This window comes from Chrysochloris asiatica, unplaced genomic scaffold (assembly GCF_000296735.1).
Source record: "Chrysochloris asiatica unplaced genomic scaffold, ChrAsi1.0 scaffold00090, whole genome shotgun sequence".
NCBI classification, from domain to species: Eukaryota; Metazoa; Chordata; class Mammalia; order Afrosoricida; family Chrysochloridae; genus Chrysochloris; species Chrysochloris asiatica.
This window is the reverse complement of record NW_006408608.1, coordinates 6092170-6116813: the sequence shown is the minus strand read 5'-3', so window position 1 is coordinate 6116813 and position 24644 is coordinate 6092170. Positions and strand designations below refer to the sequence as shown.

Here is a 24644-nt window from a genome sequence, read left to right as displayed (position 1 = left end):
TGTATAAAAACAGTCCTTGGAAGCACACATGGATTTGAAAACTTCTAGTAAAGTATCACACAGACAGCAAAGGACACCGATCCTGATGAGTTTTCACAAACTGAACACCTGTGTGGCCAGCACCAGCTCAAGAAATACATACCCAATTCCCCAGGACCCTGCCCCTCATAACCTCTTCCTGACTTCTGATCATGTCCCTTGACTTTGGCCTTTTGTTGAGCCATTGAAGCAGCATTGTGATAAACAGAGAAAAGACTGAAGTTGTCAAAGACCTCATGCTACTTGGCTCTACAATCAGCACTCATAGAAGCAGCAGTCAAGAAATCAAACGACATTATTGCATTAGGCAAATCTGCAGCACAAGATGTTTTTAAAGTGTTGAAGAGCAAAGATGTCTTTGAGGTTGAGGACTAAGGTGCACCTGACCCAAGCCATGGTATTTTCAGTTGCTTCATATGTATGTGAAAGTTGGACAATGAATAAGGAAGACTGGAGAAGAATTGATGCATTTAAATTATGGTGTTGGCAAAGAATATTTAATATACCATGGACTGTCAGGAGAAAAAAACAGCAAATCTGTCATGGAAGAAGTACAACTGCAGTACCCCTTAGAAGCAAGAATGGTGAGATGTTGTCTTATATACTTTGGACATGTCGTCAGGGAGGAATCTGTCCCTGGAAAGGAAACCATGCTTGATAAAGTGGAGGTTCATTGAAAAAGAGGAAACCACCGCCCACACAATACATGATGGATTGGTAGCTGCAACAATGGACTCAAACATAAAAATCATGAGGACGATGCAGGACTGGGCACTGTTTTATTCTGTTGCACATAGGGTCACTGTGAGTTGGAAGCCAACTAGACAGCCCCTAACAACAATGCAAACAGAATCTTACTGTGTATATGCTTCCGTGTCGATTTCCTTGGGTCGTCATAGGTACAGTTCATCCATGTTACAGTATATACTCTTCTGTGTCAATTTCCTTGGCTCATCATAGGTACAATTCATCCATGTTATGCTGTATACTCTTCTGTGTCAATTTCCTTGGCTCGTCATAGGTACAGTACATCCGTGTTACAGTGTACTCTTCTGTGTCGATTTCCTTGGCTCATTGTAGGTACAATTCATCCATGTTACAGTGTATACTCGTCTGTGTCCATTTCCTTGGCTCATTGTAGGTACAATTCATCCATGTTACAGTGTATACTCTTCCGTGTCGATTTCCTTGGCTCATTGTAGGTACAGTACATCCATGTTACGGTGTATACTCTTCTGTGTCAATTTCCTTGGCTCATCATAGGTACAATTCATCCATGTTATGGTGTATACTCTTCCGTGTCGATTTCCTTGGCTCGTCATAGATACAATTCATCCATGTTACGGTGTATACTCTTCCGTGTCGATTTCCTTGGCTCATCGTAGGTACAGTTCATATGTGTTGTGTGTTGTGATTGACTCATTCATTGCCTTTGGAGTAAATGGTTTGCCACTCGAGGGGCTCCTAGGTGCAGTATTCTCCTGGTGAAGAGTGTTTGGAGCATTTAAATGTACAAATTAGTGGCATTCACTGCATCCACTGTGTTGAGCAACCATCACACTTCCGAAACTTTTTCATCACCACAAACACCAACCCACAGCCCCTGGTGTTGTTGTTGTTGTTAGATGCCATTGAGTCGGTACTGACTCATAGTGAGTGACCTTATGCACAGCAGAATGAAACACTGCCCAATCCTGGGCCAACCTCACAATTGTTGCCATTGTTGAGCCCATTGATGCTGCCATTTTGCCAATCCATCTCCCTGGGGGTCTTCCTCTTCTCTGACCCTCCATTTTACAAAACATATCCTTCTGTAGCGACTGGTCCCTCCTGACAATATGCCCGAAGTATGAGAGACAAAGTTTGGCCATCCTGGCCTCCAAAGAGCACTCTGGCTGCACTTCTTCCAACACAGATCTGTTTGTTCTTTTGGTAGCCCCTGGTAATAGCCACTAATAAACTTTGGTTTCTGCATTTGCCTCTTCTAGATATTTTCTATAAATGGGACACTATGCTGTTTGTCCTTTTGTGACTGGCTTCTTTCACTCAGCATAATGTTTTCAGAATTCATCCATGTGGTGGTATGTATCAGAACTTCATTTCTGTTTACGGAAGAAGAAAATCCTATTTAAGGGTAAATTTTTTTTTTTTTTTTTTAACATCTACTCATCTATTGGTAGATACTTGAATTGTTTCTACTTTGAGGTTACAGTTAATAATGCTGCAGTGAACATTGGTGTACATGTATGCTGACTTCTTGCTTTCCTTGGGTGTTTGGCACTGTAGTGGAAGCACTGGGCTGCTAAATACAAGGTCGGTGGTTCAAAACCACCAGTCGTCCCTCGGAAACCCTATACAGGGTGGCTATGAGTCGGAACCTACTCGACAGCACTTAACAACAACAACAAAGGTAGTTCTGTGTTTTAACCTTTTGAGTAACTACTGTGAACTTTTCAGTGCAGGTCTTTGGGTAAATACATGAATGCGTGCATGTCAGATATATACCTAGGTTGTTGTTGTTGTTGTTAAGTGCCGTCGAGTCAGTTCCGACCTATAGCAACCCTGTACAGGGTTTCTAAAGATGTAAATCTTTACAGGAGTAGAAAGCCTCATCTTTCTCCCGTGGAGTGGCTGGTAATTTCAAACCGCTGACCTTAAGGTTCGCAGCCCGATTCGTAACCACTATGCTACCAGAGCTCCTTATATACCTAGGTAGAAACTATTTTTATGCCTGGCATTGGTTTTTGTTTTGCATTTGTTGCAAGCTCTTGACTACACATCTCATGGTGGCACAGCTGAGATTTGAGCCACTCAGTCTGGTCCTAGGGGCCGCACACTCTAAAGCTCTGCTCTCCACAGCCTTTCTGCATTTTCAAACCTGTCACTACCAGTCTGCTGCCTATGCCTAACCTTGAACAGCCCTTCTGGGTCTCTGGTGGGTGGGGTGGAGGGGCAAACAGTGGTGACCAGCCTCCAAATCTCTGGTGCACGGGCCAAGTTCCAGAAGGTTTAAAGGACTATTTTGAGAGTATGACACCAAAGCTCAGAGATGGTGCATGAGTGCCTGGGGCCACACAACATGCCAGTGCCCTGCTGGCTCAAACCCTGACAGCCTGTGTGCTGTGCACCGGTCGTTCCCCACCACAGCCACCTCCTTCTCTCTTCCATCTGATCCAGCCCTTTTCAGGAGAATGACCTTACAGACCAAGAAGAGCTCTTAAAAATAGTCCCCATTGTCTGGAATCTCTGGTCACCACTGCATTTCCAGAAGCCCCCCTCCCCCGCTCAGGAGTTCCTGAGTCAAGGGAATGTCCGTGTTCCGGCCCCTCCCCTGCCACTATTTGTAGTGTCTCAGGGGTGGTGATTTGGAGGAAAAAGGACTTTTCCCGGACTCCTCTTCCGAGGCTGGAAAAGAAGCAGCCACCCCTTCACAAAGCCCAGTCCCCTCCCACTTCCACCCGCTGGTGCTGGTCTACCTTCTGCCTGCCTCTGCTCCCTGCTGAGAGGGGTGGGAAGTAAAGTCTGGGCCCACCACCCTCCTGGCTTCCAGGTGAGCTTGGGCAAGAACTGGGAGTAAGGGCAGAGCTGAGCCATGGGGGGAGTGAGAGGAAGCCCCCACCCCGGAGGCACCATTGAATCTCTGACTTGGGCTCACTCACTTGCTCTCTTTGGGAGCTGACCCAGCTCTTCCCAGCTGAAGTCTTGTGTGGTTGGGGGCCCTGGCTTCTCTGTCTGAAGGCATCTCCAGAGCTCAGGAAGAGCACCAAAGGGCCAGTGTCTAAGTTGGCCTCCCAGCCACCATTCAGAATACCTCTCAAGACTGCCCATCCACTCTGAAATGCCTTCTGCCTCCCAGACAAGCCAAGATAGCCACTAGGCCTGAGTGTTTACCTCCCTAATTTAATGCTCACTGTAATAGCATGAGGTAGAAACGGTTTTCCCTATTTTACGGATGAGAAAACAGGCACAGAGAGGTTAAGGCACTTACCATGGGTCACACAGCTAGTGAATAGTAGCACCAGGGTTAGGACACAGGCCTCTGTCTGCAAAGCCTAGTCCCTCGGCACAGATGGAATGTCCCCAGCCGTCAGCTTGGCCCCTGTCAGCTGTCCAGCACCTACTTGAAGCCCATAGACACGGTTGGGTGTACTGATAACTGCCCACATTGAAAACTCAAGAGAATCAGGAACTTGGAATTCTCTTAAAAAGTCAGACTATGTGACCATGCTGGACCCCAACTCAGTCATGGCAGCTGGGGGCCAGGTTCAAGAGGCAACTGTCCCCTGTAGGTGGGGTACACTTTCTGGATCCCCATCGCCTCCTTGGCAGGACATCCCTAAGGTCGGTTCCCACACTTGGAGAGTCACTGGTGGAAGAAGGTAGCAAGATGTTTTTGGAAATAGTGAGCACATCACCTTTTCCACCCTACACAACCCCTCAACTCATCACTTTCCCACATTCCTCACATGCTGTGGGGTTCAAATGCCATTTATCCCACTCTGTGGCTGTGTGGCCTAGTCATCTGGAGCTTACAGGTGACAGGAATTAACATTGTGAGGAGCAGAGCGCCCCCAGGTCGGGCCTGATTCCACGCCAGACATAGCTCCATAGAGCCCCTTTGTCCGTCATCAGCAGTAACTGTCCTTTGTACCGTTCCTCTGCTGTGTCTCTGTGTCGCCAGAGGCAGGGGCCTCCCTATGTCTAACCTCTGTAAGTCGAGTGAACCTTCACCTGTTCTGAACTCACCTGACTCATCTTTCAAACGGACCCGAGACCATAAACCTGTAGAACTGAGACTTCCTGCCAGATGTCTGTCTCTTTCCTGGGTTCTTTTCCTCATGTAAAAATGGCTGTGTCAGACCTCTTCTGACTTCACAAGGGGCATGGAGGAGAGATTCCATCAGCATCAGCCCCTGGTCAATGCCTTTGATGTACAAGTCAGACAGGTCTCCCCCCTCCAACTTTTTTACCAGTTCTGACAGCATCCGTCCTTCCCATAGTACTCAGTACTTTTCTGATGGCTTCAGTTATTCAGTGCAGTGGCCACACAGAACTCGCAGACATTGCTCACGATGATTACTTTTTATTAGGAAAGTTAACAGGTTACAATCTGGAGAGAAAATGCTCTGGTCACAAGTGCCTCTTCCCTGCCTTGCCTGCAGGCATACCTTTCAGCCACTAGGGTTCTTGGCCTCTGCCCTGGTCAGGCAAGTATCCTAAAATTCCTTTAGCACTGTTGATAAACACCCGAAGGGCACGCCATTCTGCCACAAACTGAAGCCCAGAGGCACTCATTCTAGCTCTGTGGATCAGTAAACCTAGCTTGCCTGATTTAGTGCCTGGAGGCAGCCTACTTCTCAAACAAGCCTCCTGCCGGAATCCTCTCTGTGTTCTCACCCTGTGGGCCAGGAAGCCCGCTGCTCTGTCTCACGCTCTTGTTGCTGCCGCCGCCGTGTCTTGGCTACAATCTCTGGTTCACAGCCCCCCAGTCTTCTGGATCGAAGAGATTCAGTGCAGGAATCTCAGGGTCCAAGGGACACACACTCTGCTCTGGAATCTTCTTTCTTGATAGTCAGGGGATACCTCTTTTCCACAATGAGATGGCTCGTTTTTTACTCAGCAGAATGGTAAATCTGAACAATCCCTGAGAGAGAGTTTCATAAACCCTGTTTGCATGGTTCCACCCAATTATTTGGTGGGAATTACAAAGACAATGGAGTCCTGGTGTGGCGCTGTGGGTTCTGCTACTGCGCTAGACTGCAAAGTCGGTTTGAACCTTAAAGTTGGTGGTTCAAGCTCACCAGTTGCTCCTCAGAAACGCCATGCAGGGTCATTATGGGTCAAAACTGACTCCAGGGTACTTAGCACCAAAGCCAATGGCTGGAAGAGTCATACCAAGTAATCTCTTGTACCGCACCTCTTGTCTCAGAAAACCAGCCTGTCTTTGCAGGACCAGGGCTCAGGCCTAGGACAGAGAGCGGAAGAACAGCTGACATGTAGTTAGTACCTGCTGTATTCATCCAGACCCTGGACCACGTGGCTCCACACAGTCTTGCACATTAGAGATTATGCCTCCATTTTACAGCTGAGGGAGCAGTAACTAAGAGACTTTGCAGGCAGTGTTGAAGTGTGGGGTGAACACCAGACTGGACTAGGGGTTCCCTGACTTCAAAGTTGAGGTTTCCTTTCTTCAAGACACTCAGAGTCCATGGCGGATAGTTCATTCAGCCCAAAAAAAACCCAGAAATAATTATACTATCATTCCCATTCTACAGATGAGAAAACTGAGGCTTAATTCCATTTAGACAGCCAGACTCCAAATCCAGTGCTTTTAACCCAGTTGTCTTGAATTCCGAATCGGGAGTCCTGGATACATTGTTGCTGAGTCAGCTCTAGCTCCTGGTGACCTCAAGTGTAACAGAACAAATGTTGTCCAGTCTTGGGCCATCTCATAATCATTAGACAGTATGTTTGAGTCTACTGTGTGCCAGCCGGTCCCTCTCCTTAAGGGTGTCCTTGTTTTTGTTGGCCTTTTATTGTAGCAAACATGACATCTTTTTGTAGCCATCCAGCTTTACTGAAGATGTGTCTATTCTGGTTGTATGTCTTCTGCTACTGATTTGTTATTCCTCTGGCAGTCCAAGGTATATACCACCACACTTCTGGTGCTTCATTTCTTCTTTCATCTTCCCTTTACACTATCTTTCACATGCATATGAGGCAACTGAAAAGATCATGGCTTGGATCAGACACTCCTGAATCACCAAAGTGCTATCTTTACTTTTTAAAAACATTGAAGAGGTGTTTTGCAGTAGATTTTTCCTAATGGCAATGCATTGCCTGATTTATCAACTGATGCTTCCATGGGCATTGATTGTGGATTCAAGTTGGTCACTCTTTTTCCCCTCTCTGGGCCTCGGTTTCCCCATTTTTAAAGAGAAGTTGAGCTGGAAGAACTCTGAGAATATCATATTATCTCGTTGTTGAGTGCCATCGAGTTAGTTCTAACTCATAGCGACCTTTTATAGGGTTTCCATGGCTTCATGCACTGGACTGCAAACTCGGTTTGACTCACAAGGTCAGCGGTTCAACCTTGCCAGCCGTTCCTCGGAAACCCTGTGCAGGGCCGCTAGGGGTCAAAACCAACTTGACAGCACTTAACAAAAATAACATAAGGTTTCTGAGGAGCAGCAGATGAGTTTGAACCTCCAACTTTGCGGGTATCAGTCAAGTGCTTACCTTACAGTGCCACACACATGTTTATTTAGAACCTCAAAGCTCTGCAGAGCCAGACCCTGTTGATCCTGATGCCCATTCTGGTTTCCTAGGCAGATTCTAGATCCTGAAGCATCAACTAATGAGGAAATGTTCAGTCGGATGGAAAGGGAGCCCCCTGCTGGCTACATCTGGATCTCCACACGCAGGCTCATGTCCACCTGACTTTGCTTGCCTCCACCCCCAGCCTGCCCCTGAGCTCTGTTTGTCTGGGGTCCACCCAGGCTGGGAATGATTATTCAGGACAAACATTCAGGAATGGGCCCAAAGTCCTTCAAGCTCAGACTACTGGGAAGTCTGACCAGGTGTGGAGAGAGACTTATCTTGGGCTGTCTGAGGAGTCTGTAAGTGAAAGGGAGTGTTTGTGAAGGATTCTTCCCCACACACACATTCTTCCTCCTCAGGCAGCCATGGAGCAGTAATGACTTTAACAGAAATCTCTGGGGAATGCGAGGGTGGCTAGACAGACAGCATATCCTATAGCAATCGTCGAGTGTGGATTTGTGGACTGTCCACTGGGCTTGCATAGAGATGCAGGCTGTATGTTTACAGTGTGCATTCACAGGAGAGCTGATGGGGGAGGTTCCAGGTCAGACATCCAGATTCCAGTCTGGGATCCACTGTGTTAGTGGGGGCAGTAAGTCTCTCTCCCTTCCCTGGGCACAGGTACGTGCCATATCCTCACTGCCTTTTTGCTCATGTAAGGGCCAAAGACTGGTTCCAGTTGGTTTGGGGTCACCAGCTTAAGGTAGAGGGTCAGAGAAAAAGAGGAAGACCCCCAACGAGATGGATTGACCAAGTGGCAGCATCGATGGACTCAAGTGTGGTAACAGTAGTGAGGTTGGCCCAGGATCGGGCAGTGTTTCGTTCTGCTGTGTATAAGGTCGCTATGGATCGGTACCGACTCGATGACACCTAACAGCAGCAGCAGTATTGGAAGGGTGGGTGTTGGGCACTCATTTCCTTATCTATAGACTGTGTTGTTGTTAAGTGCCGCCAAGTTGGTTCCAACTCACAGCGACCCTGAATAGGGTTTCCGAGGAGCAACTGACAGATGAGGGCCCATTCTGTCCTGTGTGTGGTCTTGACCAAAGTTGTAGATGTGGCTATGGGGGTGCCTGCTGCTGGGGCAGCAAGTGGTCCAAGTGAATTCACCTAGAATCCTAGAGGCCAAAAGGAAGCTTGTCAAGTCCAGCATCCCCATTGTGCTGGGGGAAAACTGAGGCACCCTCACTTCCAGGTGTGGTTCTTACTGCATGCCCAGTCTCAGAGGCAAGGAGAAAAACCCTCATGTTCAGCATCGTCTTTTAAAGGCCCTGACACGTCCCAGCCCCTCTGCCCATAGAAGCTCAAAAGCCAAGACTCAAACCAATGTCCGGTTGCGCGTCAGCGTGGGCACCCTGCCCCTGGGTCTGCCCAGGCCGGAAGCAGAGGGGTACTACAGAGGCCTTCCTTCCTTCTCCCTGGCTCTCACCCACCAAGAGTTACAGTTACACCAGTTCAATGTGGCTCTGACCTCTGGGTGAGGAACTTAGGGAAGGAAGAAGAGGTCGTCATGGAAAGTCCACATTTAGGGCCATTGGTCTGGGCGCCTGGTTACACCCTCTGTCTCCCGCATGCATCTGGCTGCCTACAAGTTAGAAAAATACGCCCTTTCTATCCCTGGGGTCCTCCTATTCTGAGGAGCCGGGCTGGTCTCATCCCATGATCCTGTGGGCCTGGCCTGGCATGACATCATCCATCACCATGGCAGTGGTTCCAGCGGCTTGGCTGCTGGAATGGGACACGCCTGGATGAAGCCCGGTGACTGGGAAGGAGAATGGGGAGAACCGCTGGGAAGCTGCAGGCTGAGTCAGGAGGCCGCTCTCATGGAAGGGGGTGCTTTCCAGACTTCATATTGCATTAGCAGCCTTTGTAGAAAGTAAAACAGAGTTCTGGAGGAGAGACAGTGCGTATCTGTAATGAAGGAAGGAAGACTTCCATTGTGTCAATTTTTTGATGGTTGGATGTTTATATTTTAAATTCATTCTCGTCTGTGTGACCAACTCGCGGCTGCCTGTGATGATTTGCATGTTGCTGTGATGTCGGAAGTTATGCCACCGATATTCCAAATGCCAGCAAGGGTCAGTAATGATAGGTTTCTAAGGAGCTTCCAGACTGGAATAGACTAGGTAGATAGGTTTGGATATGTGCTTCTGAAAATCAGGCAGTGGAAACCCTGTGGATCACACAGAATACTGTCTGATAATTGTGCTGGAAGATGATGGAAGATGAGCCTTCTCAATTGGAAGACATTCCAAATGCACAGCAACACAGACTCAAACATTCCTGCCATCGTGGAGATGGCGCAGGATCAGGCCACATTTCAGTCTGCTGCATGTGGGGTTACCATGAGAACACACACCCCCCCCCCCCATCTTTGTGAAGTTGATGCGATGTGGTAGGCCCAGCAGCTAGTGGGGTATACACACATCTTTGTGGAGCTGATGCGATGAGGTAGGCCCAGCACCTAGTGGGGTATACACACGCCCTCTTTCATGCTCTAAGCCAGTGCAGGATTCCTTCCCAGGAGCTCTCAGGTCTTGCCTCTGTACGAGTTTTCCTGAGTAGGTTTCCTGTGGCCCCAGTTGACAGACTCACACCAAACGGCATGTCCGCCTCATTGTTTGTTTGCAGGTTGGTTCCAGAGACACTTGATCTTGATTCTTTCATTGCTCATCACTTGGCATTCACACCTACAGATTCACTTCTCATGTTTTCTCTTGCCTTAATATGATGGATTTCATTCCAGAAATGAATGGGCAGAGCAAGGGTCTTCCGTGATTGTTACCTGACTGAGTAAAGGTATTTCCTGTGACATAAAGCAAATTCTTAGAAGCCCTTGGAGAATACCTGTGAAGGAAAACCAGGAAGAGGGATGCCTTTGATGGAGGGGGGGGCCAGTGGGCGGGGAACAGCATTTCTCACAGCCTGTCTTCATGTATCCATTAGCAATGTGTTTGGCTACAAGTAATAGGAACCCCCACAAAGACTGGCTTAAAGAAATAAGGGTTGTTTGCTTGTTAAGTCTACTGTCATAAGGGTTTCTGGTCCGGGTGGGTACCATCTGGGATCCAGACCCTCCTCTTGCTCTTTCTGGTCTCTCATCTTAGCTTGTGTCTTCTGTCTTTGTGTTCACAAGACGGCTGCTATGCCTCTGTCATCACGTCCATGTTTCCTGGAGGAAGAAACAGAAGGGCAAGGATTAAGAGTCCTTACCAGCCAGCCTCCTGTGGCCTTGTCTATAAAGGAGACAATGAGTTTCCCCCTGCTTCCCCAGTGGATTTCTATCCACATCTTAGTGACCAGAACAAACACTTGCTCACCTCTAGTTGCAAGGGAACTTGGGAAATGGTGTATTCTAGCTAGGCACATTACCTCACCCCCTCCCCCAACAAGTGGAGGATCAGCGAAAAAGGAACGACATGAATGAAATGGATTGGCACAGTGCTGGAGCAATGGACTCATACAACGTTTGTGAAGATGGAGCAGAACCCGGCAGTGTTTTGTTCTGTTGTGCATAGAATCGCTATGAGTCAGAAGCACCTCACAGCACCTAATAAGAGCAACAGCAAACAGAGTGGAGGTGCTCTTGGTAAGGAGGCAGGTATGCATGGGTTTGTCTCTTCCATCATTTCGGCAATCAGCCAAACCAACCCTGCACCAAAGTGTCTCACATCTCCAGTTCCTCTGTTAGCCACGAGCACAGAGCCTGGCACACAGTAGGTGCTTCATCCAACACTTTGGGGGAGGAAACGCTATCCTTCCTCTTAGGGGATCCCAAGAATAAGATCCCTTGTTCTGAGGATCTCTGTCAGTCAGGCATAGCCCCCTCAGGCCTTCCCCAGTGGCCATCACACAGGTGTGGACACACACCCTCAGCCTGCAGGATGTGCAGCTTGTCCAGGAGGGACCTGCACAGGGCGTCCAAGGATGGAGCAATGAGATGATTGCCCAAAGTGTGGCTCCTCCCAAAGGCAGTTTGTAAACTGAGGGAAAAACCCCTGAGGGGAGAGCCATGGTAGGGAGGGTGTGGTCCTTTGGGAGCAGAGGTGGGGTTTGCTTCTCGCCTAGATGGGGTTAATAAAGGAGGAACCAGAACCTTAGGGAATTCTATTTCCAGTTGAAAGGGTGAGGAGTGACTCCCCAGGGGGTGGGGGGTGGGGTAGGACCGCCTAGCAGCAGCTTCTCTCTCTCTCTCTCCTCTGGGGCAGGAGAGCTGCCTGAATCTCCCCTTGGAAACTGCAGTGGAAACTTTGCTTGCTGACAAAGGTTGGGGTCAGTGTCCCCCTGGGAACGCCTCCTCAAAATGCTCCGTCTACCGGCTCCCTCGCAGCAAGGAGTGAGCACGCTAACGTTCCAGCCACTGAGATGCTTGTCGACAACTTCAGCTGGGAAATCCACTGTTTCTCATTTGTAGACAAAGGTCACAGTAAGCTGACCCTTTGCTGCATCAGTACCGTGTGTGGTTAGTGTTGTGGAGTGGCTTGGCTCTCATAGCGACCCTGGTAAGAGAAGAAAACACAGCCGGTCCGTGCCATCCTCACAGTAGTGCATACAGCCAAGCCCATTGTCACTGCAGTGAAGTGGAATGAGGAGTACTGGAGGTTCAACCAGAACGAGCAGTTCCTGACTCATGTGCGGCAGTTGGGCCAGGTTCTTCTGGAAAATTACTTCTCATTGGGTTATCTTAAAGGGAGGTTCCCGGTGGTGCGGGCCCCACCCACACTGTTAGGGGAGGGGCTGCACCTAGCTGAGCCTTTGCCTCCCACTGCCTTGGGGCCTGGGCAGAGGGTGCTTGGCAAGGGCAGAAACATGACACCCATGTAGCATCACTGTGGACAATGAATCAACACTCAAAACTCTGCCTTTGGGGGCCCATTTTCATGGAAGAAAGACCAGGTTTTTAAAAACCAGCTCTGGACTCCCTCTTCCCCCATCATCTCCTTTTCCTTGTCCCTTCTGGGGCGTAAGGTGACTTTCCCTGCAGTTTTCTGGAAGGTTCCATTGAAAGCCAGCAGTCCCTTTTGTTACTGTTAAGCACTGTGGAGTCGGTGGTTCCAACTCATAACGACCCTGTATGGGGGTTCCCCGAGGAGTAACTGGTGGGTTTGAACCACCAACTTTGAGGTTAACAGTCCAGTGCTTATCTTATAGCACCACACCAGGATTCCACAAATAGTCCCTGGTGGGGGTGGTAGTGTGCCATGGTGTCAGTTTCGACTCATAGAGACCCTGCAGAGGGTTTCGAGGCTGTAAATCTTTACAGGAGCAGAATGCCTCATCTTTCCACCACAGAACAGCTAGTAGTTTTGAACTGCTGACCTTGAGATTAGCAGCCCAACTCATAACCACTATGCTACCAGAGCTTCTTCAAATACATATTCCCTGGTGGTGGTGGTGGTGGTGAGGTGACGTGGAGTCGGTTCTGACTCATAGCGACCCTGTACAGGGTTTCAGAGACTGTAAATGTTTAGGGGAACAGAAAGCCTCATCTTTCTCCCGCGGAACAGCTGGTAGTTTCGAACTGCTGACCTTGCAGTTGGCAGCCTGATTCGTAACCACTACACTACCAGAGCTCCTTACTTGTTGTTGTTGTTGTTGTTAAGTACCGTGGAGTTGGTTCCGACTCATAGTGACCCTGCACAGGATTTCCGAGGCTGCAAATCTTTACAGGAGCAGAAAGCCTCATCTTTCTCTTACGGAACGACTGGTAGTTTCAAACTGCAGACCTTGAGGTTCGCAGTCCGACTTGTAACCACTACGCCACCAGAGCTTATTTAAATAATCCCTGCAAATTGGACTGTGAATTGCAAGGTCAGCAGTTCAAAACTACCAGCTGCTCGTGGGAGAAAGATGAGGCTTTCTGCTTCTGTAAAGATTTACAGCCTCAGAAACCCTGTGGAGGGTCGCTATGAGTCAGAATAGACTCCACGGCACACAACAACAACAACAACCACTGGTGTGGCGCTGTGGGCTAATGCGTCAGACTGCAAAGTCAATGATTCAGGCTCATCAACTGCTCCTTGGAAACCTTATATAGGGTCGCTGTGGGTCGGAATCTACTCGACGGCACTTAACAATAACAGCAACCACTGGTAGCGTAGTGGTTATGAATCAGGCTGCGAACCTCAAGGTCAGCAGTTCGAAACTACCAGCTGCTCGTGGAAGAAAGATGAGGCTTTCTGCTACTGTAAATGATTTACAGCCTCGGAAACCCTGTGGAGGGTCGCTGTGGGTCGGAACCGACTTGATGGCACTTAACAACAACATATAAAAGGACTCCTAGTGTAGTGCTGTGGATTAATGCACCATACTGGAAAGCCATTTGAACTGCAAGGTCAGCGGTTCAAGCTCACCAGCTGCTCCTTGGAAACCCTATATAGAGTCGCTATGGATCAGAATCAACTGGACGGCACACAACAACACATAAAAATTTTTCTGAGGGCAAAGAGGGCTTTTGACATACGAGTGGGTGGATGGGAGGCCTATGCGGAGAGAGCAAGGGCTAGTATGGGGCTGACCAGGCAGCTGGGAGAGGGAACTAGCAGCTGAAGAAAGCCCTGACGTCTGAAGAGGAAGTATGAGTTTTAACCTACTAAATGCTCTCTCAAGGAGCTCTAGTAGCGTAGTGGTTACAAATTGGGCTGTGAACCACAAGGTTAACAGTTAGAAACTACCAGCTGTTCCACAGGAGACAGATGAGGCTGTCTGCTCCTGTAAAGATTAACAGCCTCGGAAACCCTGTAGAGGTTGCTATGAGTCGGAACCAACTCCACAGCACACAACAACAACAACAAATGGTCTCTCAGTTGGAGATGAAAACACGATTACAGAAACTGTTCACTGGCGCCCCCTGCCGGTGGTGCCCAGAGCACCTGCTGTACCTTAGATATGCCCGTGGGCTTCGGGGAGCAGCATTTTAAGATTGCAGCTCAGCTGGACATAAAGTGGGCAGATCCAGCAGGGCTGCCCAGAGACTGGGCCCCAGCACACTCTGTCCCTAGCTGGCCTACCTCCCATCCTGCTCTACCCCGTGGGCAAAGGGCAGGGGGATGAAGGAGGGACTTCCGCAGAACCAGAAAAACATCAGCTTTGGCCAGCAGCCCGGGATCTTGGCCCTTCTGCAGAGCCAGGTGACTGAGACCAGTGTAGGCCTTCGCACACTTGGGCATCCAGGTCTGGATGACTCCCTGCATTGTAGCCTCCCTACATCACTTCCTGCTGCCATAGGGCAGGGACCTTCTGGGCATTGGGGTCTTCACTGTGGAGCCAACATCATAATGTAGGGTCAAATGTATTGACTTTAGGGTCAGGCATGTGGGCTTTAGGGTCAGATGCCACTATGTGGCTTTGGCAAATGACTAACCACTCTAGGCCTCCTCAAACTGGATGCTGCCTGAGCCTAGAAGCTGCTTTGTCCTCCTTTTCTGATACCTAGGGATCCAGGTTAACCTTAGCAACCCCTCCTCAGTGGTCAATAGAGAGAGAAGGGTTCTAGGGGCTGCGGCCCCAGCTTGCCTTGAGGGAGCCTGGATGGGCAGTTTTCATGTTGCAGTCTCTGGCCAAGAAACCATTGCTGTGAGGAGGTGCTTACCCTTGCTGCAAGAGCCTCTGGGAGGAGGAAGGGGTGACACCAAGTGTTGGTTTGGTAGCAACAGAGTTATTATATATCCTCAAGTTGATTTCAACTCACAGGAACCCCATGTGACAGAGAAATGCCCTATAGGGTTTTCTCAGCTGTGCCATTTCTCCTGTGGAAGTGCTGGGTGGGTTTGAACTGCTAACCTTTTTGGGTTAGGAGCGGAGTACCTAACGGTTGCATTATGAGGACTCCTTTTAACTGTTTGATTTATACATCATTCACCATACAGTTCACTGAACGTGTACAAATTTGGGGACTGAGTACATACTGAGTACATGTCTCAGGTGCATGCAGTGATGGTCTGTCTCTCAGTGTTAGATCATTTTGTCAACCCCCACCCAAAAAAACCCCACAAACCCCGTACTCTTTAATACTCACTCCTCAGTTTCCCTTTGCCCAGCCTTGAGGGAGGCTGGGCAGGCAGTTACTAGTACACTTTCTATCTGTGTAGAGTTCCCTTTTCTGGACATTTCATATAAATGGGAACATACAATTTGTGGTCTTTGTGGACTGGCTTATTAACTCAGCATGATGGTTTCAAGGTTCGTCCATATTGTAGCATGTGTCAGCACTTCCTTTTTTGGCTGAGTAATGTTCCATTGCGTGGAATGTTTTATTTATCCATTCATCCATTGATGGACATTGGGTTGTTTCCACCTTTGGGCTAATTATGAGTACTGCTGCTGTAAACATTTCTATACAAATTTTTGTGTGGACTTACATTTTCATTTCTCTTAAGTATATATACATAAGAGTACAATTGTTGGGGTATATGGTAACTCTGGTAGCGTAGTGGTTACAAGTTGGGCTGCTAACCTCAAGGTCATCAGTTCGAAACTACCAGCTGTTCCATGGGAGAAAGATGAGGCTTGCTGCTCTGGTAAAGATTTACAGCCTCCTCGGAAACTCTATGCAGGGTCACTAGGTGTCGGAACCAACTCCACAGCACACCACCACCACCACCACCATGGTAACTCCATGTTTAGTCATTTGAGAAATGGAAAGATAGTTTTCAAAGTTCGGTACCATTTTACATTCCCACAAGCAGTGCTTGAAGGTTCTGTTTCTCTATGCCTTCACCTACACTTGGTATTATCTGGCTTTTTCATTCTCACCATTCTAGTGGGTACAAGTGGTATTTCATTGTGATTTTGATGTGCATTTCCCTAATGACCCATAGACAAGGAACTGCCAAAACTTCAAGTTGGTTTCAGATGAGGACTTGAAACAAGGCCTATGGTTGCTGTTGTCAGATGGATCGTGACTGAAAGCAGAGAACACCAGAAAGCTGTTTACTTGTGTTTTCAGTGACTACACAAAGACATTTGACAGCATGGATCATGACCGTTACCAAAACAATGAGAAACATGGGAATTCCAGAACACTTAATTGTGCTTATGAGGAACCTGTGCACAGGCCAAGAGACAGTCACGGGAACAGAACAAGGGGAATGTTGAATGGTTTAAAATCAGGAAAGGTGTGTACCAGGGTTGTAGCCTTTCACTATATTTATTCAATCTGTATGCCAAACAAATAATCCCCAAAATGGATGTTATGAAGAAGAATGTAGCATCAGGATTGGGGGAAGTCTCATTAACAGCCTGCAATATGCAGATACTACAATCCTGCTCGCTGGGAGCACAGAGGACTTAAAATACTTACTGATGAAGATCAAAGACCTTTAGTATGAATTGCACCTTAATGTCAAAAAACAAAAATCCCCCAAACTGGAACAATAAATAACAATATGATAAATAGAGAAAAGATTGAAGTTGTCAGAGACTTCATTTTGCTTAGATCCACCATCAACCCTCTTGGAAGTGACAATCAAGAAACCAAAAGATATGTCACGTTAGGTAAATCTGTTGCCAAGGACCTGCTGCAAGCCAGGGGCATTTAAAATACTTGCTGATGAAGATCACAGCCTTCAGTATGGATTGCACCTCAATGTAAAGGTAATGGAAATCCTCACAACCAGACTAATCGATCACTTCATGATCAGTGGAGACAAAATTGAAGTTATCAAAGATATCATTTTACTTGGATCCACAATCAGCACATGGAAGCAGCAGTCAAGAAATCAAACAGCATATTGCATTTAGGCACATCTGCTGCAAAAGATCTCTTTAAAGTGCCATCGAGCAGAGATGTCAGTTTGAGGACTATGGTGCGCTAGACTCAAGCCATGGTATTTTCAATCACCTCATATGGGTTGGAATCGACTCGATGGCGTTTAACAACAACAACATGCGCAGGCGATGCAGAGGCTAGACGATGAATAAGGAAGACCAGAGAATTGCTGCATTTGAATTACGGAGCTGTTGGAGAATATTGAATCTACCACGTACTGCCAGAAGAACAAACAAATCTGTTTTGCAAGCAGTATGGCCAGATGGTTCCTTGAAAGCAACAACAGTGAGACTTTGTCTTGCATACTTTGGACACATTGTCAGGACAGAACAGTCCCTGGAGAAGGATATCATGCTTGGTAAAGTGGAGGGTCAGAGAAGAAGAAAAAGACTCTCGAGATGATGGACCGACGCAGTGGAAGCAGCAATGGGCTCAAACTTAACAGTTGTGTGGATGGCGTAGGAGCAGGCAGTGATTCATTCTGTCGTGCGTAGGGTTGGCTATGAGTTGGAACAGACCTAACAACAACAATGAATGGTTGATGAGGAAGTAGACCTAGTGGCGCAGTGGTTAAGTACTCATCTGCCATCCAAAAAGTTGATCATTTGGATCTACCAGTCAGAGTGAGAAAGATGTGGCTTCTGTAAAGATTTACAGTCTTGGAAACTCTACAGGGCAGTTCTACTCTGTTCTACAAGGTTGCTATGAGGAAATCAATTCATCAGCAATGTGTTTTTACTAGCTAATGTTGAGCATCTTGTCCTGTGCCTACTGGTCACCCTACCCCCAGCTCCCCTCTGGTTCTGACAGACACTGAAGGGCCTCCACGAGCTACTTCCAGAGTGGATTTCCTGAACAGAGACAGCATCTAGGCCTTATAGGGACCCTGTCTAGGGCTGGGAACCCAGTTATTACATCCCTTCTCCACCTGCCTCATGAGTTCCTTGGCCAGCAGGAACCCCCCAGAGTTTTCTCCTCTCTGGGTCCAACAACTGCATTTTCTTTTTGTTTATTTTTCCTTTCATTCCTTCCTTTTATTTTTTGTTTATTCTTTCTTCTCCTTCCTCTGTTTCCCTTCCCTTGATTTTTATCCTTTCTTTCTCGGCTTTTGTTTTTTTCCTCTCTTTTGTTTCTCATTTCTACCCTCTTCTCTTTCTTTTTTTTACTCTTTCTTTTTCTTTACTACTCTCTCTTTTCATCTTCCCACTCTCTGTTTTTTTTAGTGGTTTTGCTCTTGCCTTTGTCTCTCTTATTTTTTCCTCTTGTGACGTTCTATTTTCCAGTCCCTCTTTTATTTTTTTAGTTATTGTATTCTTTTTTCTTGTTGCTGCCCATATTTTATCTTTGTCTCCTTTATTATATCTATTATATTCTGAAACAAGAGAGAGTGGTTCAAATAAATGACCAAGATGCAGAGCTAGAAAACATTTCTGATGAAAAAAAGAAAATGAAACTCCCTGAGAAAGAATTCAAAAGAATGAGGAAATCAAAAAGAACACAGAAAATCTTGCTAAGAATTCATGAAAACACTTTAAGAACAGTCAGAACAAATGCACATTTTGAAACAATACAAAGCCTGTGATTAGAAATCCAGAAGATTAATACTAAGATCTCAGAAACAGACAATACATTGAAAAGGCAGAGGAGTATATTTGAATCAGTAGAGACCCAAATTAGTGACCTTTAAGATAAATCTCTCAATACTATTAAGTTCAAAGAAAAATCTGAAAAAATGGTATGAAAAAAATCAGAAGAAAGCCTCATATTTATGTGGGACCCCATAGATCATCAAAATTTAGAACAGCAAGACGCAATGAAAAGCATGGAGAAAATTGTTGAAAAGTTGCTGCAACAAAACTTCTCTAACATCATGAAAGACACAAAGATACCTATTCAAAAAGCTGAATGAACTCCAAACAGGATAGACCCCCAAAGGCATATCACAATCAAACTTTTCAAAACCAAAGAAAAGGAAAGAATCCTGAGAGCAGCTTGGGAAAAAGAAAAAGTCACCTACAAAGGAGAACCAATGAGACTAAACTCTGATTTCTCAGCAGAAACCAACCATGCAGGCAAGAAGACCATGGGATGACATATACAAAGTTCTGAAAGAGAAAAGTTGCCAGCCGAGAAGCATATACCCAGGAAAGCTGTCCCTCAAATTTGACAGTGAAATCAGGGCATCTCCAGATTTTAAATTCTAAAAATTAAGTAATTTGTAAAAACCAGACCAACTTTACAAAAAATACCAAAGGATGTTCTTTGGACTGAGAACCAACAACAACAGCAGACAACAACCTGAGATTAACACCCATGACAACACCACCCAGAACTCAATCCAGATGGAGAAGTGTTTAAAGTAAAACAAACCTACCAGACTGAAATGAGGGAAACAGAGATACCAGTTTATAATGAAGTCAACTATAAAGCAAAAAGAGGTAATAGTGTAGATACTGAAGTTAAGTAGATTTCAAGATAAAGCATACTGTTTTAAATGGGGGGAAAGTTAATAAATTAAAGGCTAATCTCAAAGAAAATCAGTCTACCTTCGTATCAAAGCAAAAAGAAGAAAATCAGATTCAGTAAACATTAAAGCAATAGCAGTGAAGATAATGAAAAGAAAATCAATTCAGTGGAGAAATGTCTGTGGAATAAAGAAACTAGCAACACCACAAAGAAACGCACAGAAAAATGATAGCAGTCAATTCCTACCTACTGATACTCACACTGAATGTAAACAGATTAAATGCACCAGTCGAAAGACAGAGTAGTAGAATGAATACAAACTTTGGTACCTACACACAGTGAAATACTATACAACACTGGAAAATGATGATATATCTGTAAAACGCCTCATAACACGGATGAACCTGGAGGACATTGTTGTGCTGAGTGAAATTAGTCAATCACAGAAGGACAAATATTTTCTGATACCACTGTTGTAAACAGCTAAGAAAAGTTTTGCTTGCTTATAGAAACATTCTAAGATGGTTACCGGGGGTGGGAGGGAAAGGAAAATTATTCAGTGGGTAGAGGGTAGACACATGGTAACTTGGGTGATGTTGTTGTTGTTGTTGTTAACTGCCGTCGAGTCGTTCGAGTCGGTTCCGACCCATAGTGACCCTGTACAAAATTTCCGAGGGTGTAAATCTTTACGGGAGTAGAAAGCCTCATCTTTCTCCCACAGAGCGGCTGGTAGTTTCGAACCGCTGACCTTAAGGTTCGCTGCCCGATTCGTAATCACTATGCTACCAGAGCTAGGGAAGGCAATATACAACAAGAGGGAAGTTGGCAGAGGAAAGACGAAGGTAGCGGGAGGCCCAGAGATGAGTGCAAGAGTTAAATTGAATAGTGGTAAATACTGTTAACTGATGGTGCGTGGAGGAGATTGCAATCATTGTAATGACACGGAGTGCATGATTTGTTGAATGTGGAACTGATGATGTCTGTAAACCTTCACTCAATTCACAATAAAAAGTGAGAAAAAAAAAAAAGAATTGCAAAAAAAGTTTAAAGTTTGATGGAGTCCATTTCATCCATTTTTCCATTTTTATGTATTTATTTTTGACACCATTCTTTGGTGTCAGTTCACCACGTGCTTTTTAACCAAAGACTGTTCCCCCAGTGGGGACTTGGGACAGATACTAGACAGTTGGGCTGAACACAGAATGGCCCATGAGGATTTGAAGTTAGAAACTGAGGTGTCTCATCAGCAGGAAATTGGAAGTCCTAGTGTGTTTATGTAGGATAAGCACTGGACTGCAAGGTCGGTTTGAACCACAAGATCAAACTCACTAATAGTTCAAACTCAGCAGCTGCTCCTCCGAAATCCTGTAAAGCATGGCTATAGTCGGAGCTGACTTGACCGTACAACATCAGTTCCTTGAACCCTGGACTCCTGCTCTTTCTCACTGGGGATGTTCTTTCGTCCCAGTTCTGGGCTGGGACGAATCTCTTCTCATTGGACCAGCAAAACTGAGAGATGGGAGTGGGACTCCTCTGCAGGGAAGGCCCGGGTTCAGATCCTGGGGAGGCATCTAAATGGCACGGGGGTGGGGAGAGATGCGTCCTTTTGGAACCTCATTGTATTACTGTGAATTCGGCATTGGGGCTGGAAGAGACAGCGAAGGTCTTGGGAACTAACTCCACCTTTCGTCCCCCAGCCATGAAAGCCGACCGGAAGCGCTTAAAGGGTGAGAAGACAGACCTGGTGAGCCAGATGCAACAGCTGTACGCCACGCTGGAGAGCCGGGAGGAGCAACTCCGAGACTTCATCCGCAACTATGAGCAGCACCGCAAGGTTGGCCAGCAGCCCTGCGGGGCCTCCACCCCCTTCCCTCTCCTCCCTACTCATCCTCTCAGTCACCCGACCCCTCCACAGACAAGGGGCCCATGTCTCCTTAGTGCTCATTGGCTGAGGCCTCCAATGTGTCCAGCCTGGGCCTGGGCACTGACAGGGAGCATGACTCCTGCTTGGGGGGGGGGGGGGGCGGGTAGCTCCATGTCTCCTGATCCAACAGGCCTGAGCAGGGCAGCGTGGTGGCTAACGAACGGTGTGGGCTCAGATCCTGGCTCCCTGTGTGTGCCCACGGGTGCCTCACCTCACCTCACCTCTCTCAGCGGTCATCTGCTAAACAGTGACCATGGTACAGGCCTGGCAGCATGCCATGGGTACTGTGTGAGGTGGCACCCACACAGTCCTCCACATGGTACCTAGCAGGGAATCAAACCAAACCCAGAGCCATCAAGTCAATTCTGACTCCTGGAGACCCAGCCTCAGTAAATGTAGAGACTCCACATCAGAGTGTGAAGAGAGAACTGCAGAAATTTTGTCTGCAGGGTGTGGCTCTGGGAAGGCTTCATGGAGGAGGTGGCATGGGACTTGGGCTCTGTGGAATGAGTAGGAGTTTAGGAGTCAGATAACCAAGATATTTGATCCTGCAATTATCTGTCTTATGGCTATGGGGTGCACGTGCCGATGAGGGTACCGAAATTAAAGTAGACTGTCAGGTGTTCTGTTGGAGCAGGTCTCTGTGAGTCACTACATCCACATGGAGAGCTGGCCCCTTCGGTGTGCAAGACAGATCCATGACACCTTGTGAGTGGGTTCACAAGTCCACACAGAAGGAAAGGGAGGCAGAAGATAGTGCCGTTTGTTGTAGCTTCCTTGCAAAAGAAGATTTGAACGGTTCTTTGATCCGTCTGGAGGGTGGCTGGCTGGTTGAATCTAGAGCTGAAGTTGAACATAAATTCTTCATCCCCACGCGGGACCCGACCTGGTCTTCTCAGGGATCCTTCCCACCTATGCCATTACCTGCCTATGATGTCACAACCTCAGGAGAGATTTCAGGGCAGGGGCTCCCCTCGGTCTCAGGCACCCCCAGTGCTGACCCTGAGCACCAGCTCCCTCACTTCCCACCCTGCTTGCATCCTTCCACAGCAGATGAGCTGGGTCCCTTTGAAGTTGTTGGTAGAACGCAGTGTGGGTGACCTATGGGTCCATGGAGATGATGATGCCTATTGAAACATCTGGGGACCACACTGAGCCTGACTTTTCTGACACCTGACTTGAGCAGGGACTCAGGGACCTGGGAATTCGGTGTGTGTGCCGGGGTGGGAGGTGGGGGTCTCCATCATTGCCATCATCCTGGGTAACAGCAAGGACCACAGTACTTTCCATTCTGGTCATTTGAATCGTGGCAGCTGTAAGTATCCTGTGGAATGCAGGAAGGTCCAGACTCAACAGTCAGGCGTAGAGGACGTGCAGCCCGAATGTTTCTTAGAAGGGACTCCTCTTACTGTGGACACATCATCAGGGACAAGTTCTGAGAAGGACATCATGCTTGGTAGAGTGGAGGGTCAGCACAAAATAGGGAGGCCCTCAACAAGAAGAATGGACACCGTGGCTGGTACAATGAGAATGGTCCAGAGCAAACAATTGTAGGCAGGATCGCTGTGGGTCCGAGCTGACTCACCGACAATTAGTAACTATACCATTGTTGCCTTGTATTCTTTACAATTCCTACTTAAATAGCAAACCTATTTTATCAGTGTGAAAATGGAGATTTCAGCTAAGTCCCTTGCACAGTTATTTAAAGGTGAAGACAGAAGGTAAACCCAGGCAGTCTGACTCTGGAACCCACCTCCGTGGCAGAACATCTGTGCTAGCTTCCCACGCATGCTCAGTTAAGATTTCATTGAACAAACAAGTGATTCCTGCTCCCTCCTGTGAACAGGGCAGCCCATGGTTAATTACAGAGGCAAGGTCATGGTGACCCCCACTGGAGCTGCAGTTAAGTTGTATGTATTTCAGCAGCATTATATGATCAACGTGGGGTTTAATAGCACTTCTTGGTGTCTTTTAATGGGGTGTCAGGTTTATTTTTTTGTAATTGTGCATGTATTGAGGAGTAAAAGTTCCCTGGAGAACACCGTGACTTATTTTTTAAGCTGATGGTGTATGTGTCCCCAAATCCAGCCAGCAGTGAGAATGCGTTGTGGGCATATACTGGTGGTTACCAGTTATTATGCCATGAGGTTATTATGCTCCATGATTTGAAAACGTATTCTAAGAAAATTTGGAAACTTACTGAAAAAACAACAACAACAGAAAAAGACTGCCGTCAACCTTGTTATTAGCAGAGTATCACCCTTGTTGTTGTTGTTGTTAGGTGCCATCGAGTCAGTACCGACTCATAGCAACCTTACGCACAACAGAACGAAACACTGCCCAATCTTGGGCCAACCTCACTATTGTTGCCACACTTGAGCCCATCCATCTTGTTGGGGGTCTTCCTCTTTTCCTGTGACCCTCCACCTTACTAAACATGATGTCCTTCTCCAGCAATTGGTCCCTCCTGACAATATGTCCAAAGTATGAGAGATGAAGTTTGACCATCTTAGCCTCTAAGGAGCACTCTGGCTGCACTTCTTCCAGAACAGATCTATTGGTTCTTTTGGCAGCCCATGGCACTTTGTAGTCCCAGAATTTTAGCAGAACAACAGCATGGGTTGATCTTTCGTCATTGTCAGATTCAACCCCATTTTACAGATGGAAGACTGAGGCCATGAAGGGTTGAGTGACTGATCCAAAGTTACCTATTTAGAGCTAGTTTGGAGACACTTAAGCCACAAATTCTGATCTTATTCCTCGTTTTCCAAGATCTTACACAAAATAAAGATCCCTGTGAACAGGATTAATGGGACTCTCAGGTTCTCTACCCTGCTCAGCTGCCTGAGATAGTTGGGCACACAGCACCGGCACAGAGGCTGCTGAGAATCAGGGCTCTCAGCCCACCTAGAAAGTTCACAGAATTGCAACATCCCAGGAAGCTATGACAAGTACGTGTCCCTATCACATGAGTGCAGTTTGAAGGGGAGCTTGGGGACTCTATGAGAATCCAGCTGGTGAAGTTCTCACAACAGGCCGGTGTCCAGACTGGGAGCTGAGCACTGGACACTGGGGGACTGTCTTAGGCCAGGTTGTCCAGTGAAGCAAAACCAGTGAAACATACAT

The 24644-nt window shown here is 47.1% G+C and overlaps 1 protein-coding gene across 3 annotated transcripts in view; it reads left to right on the top strand.

Annotated features, from left to right (window-relative positions):
- The window catches only part of KAZN (kazrin, periplakin interacting protein), a 656366-nt gene that overhangs the window by 528870 nt on the left and 102852 nt on the right, over positions 1–24644 (top strand). For all 3 annotated transcript variants that reach the window (XM_006866367.1, XM_006866368.1, XM_006866369.1), the window contains one exon: positions 21292–21428. In XM_006866367.1, coding sequence (XP_006866429.1) covers positions 21292–21428 — 137 coding nt within the window. The remainder of the gene's footprint in view (positions 1–21291; positions 21429–24644) is intronic.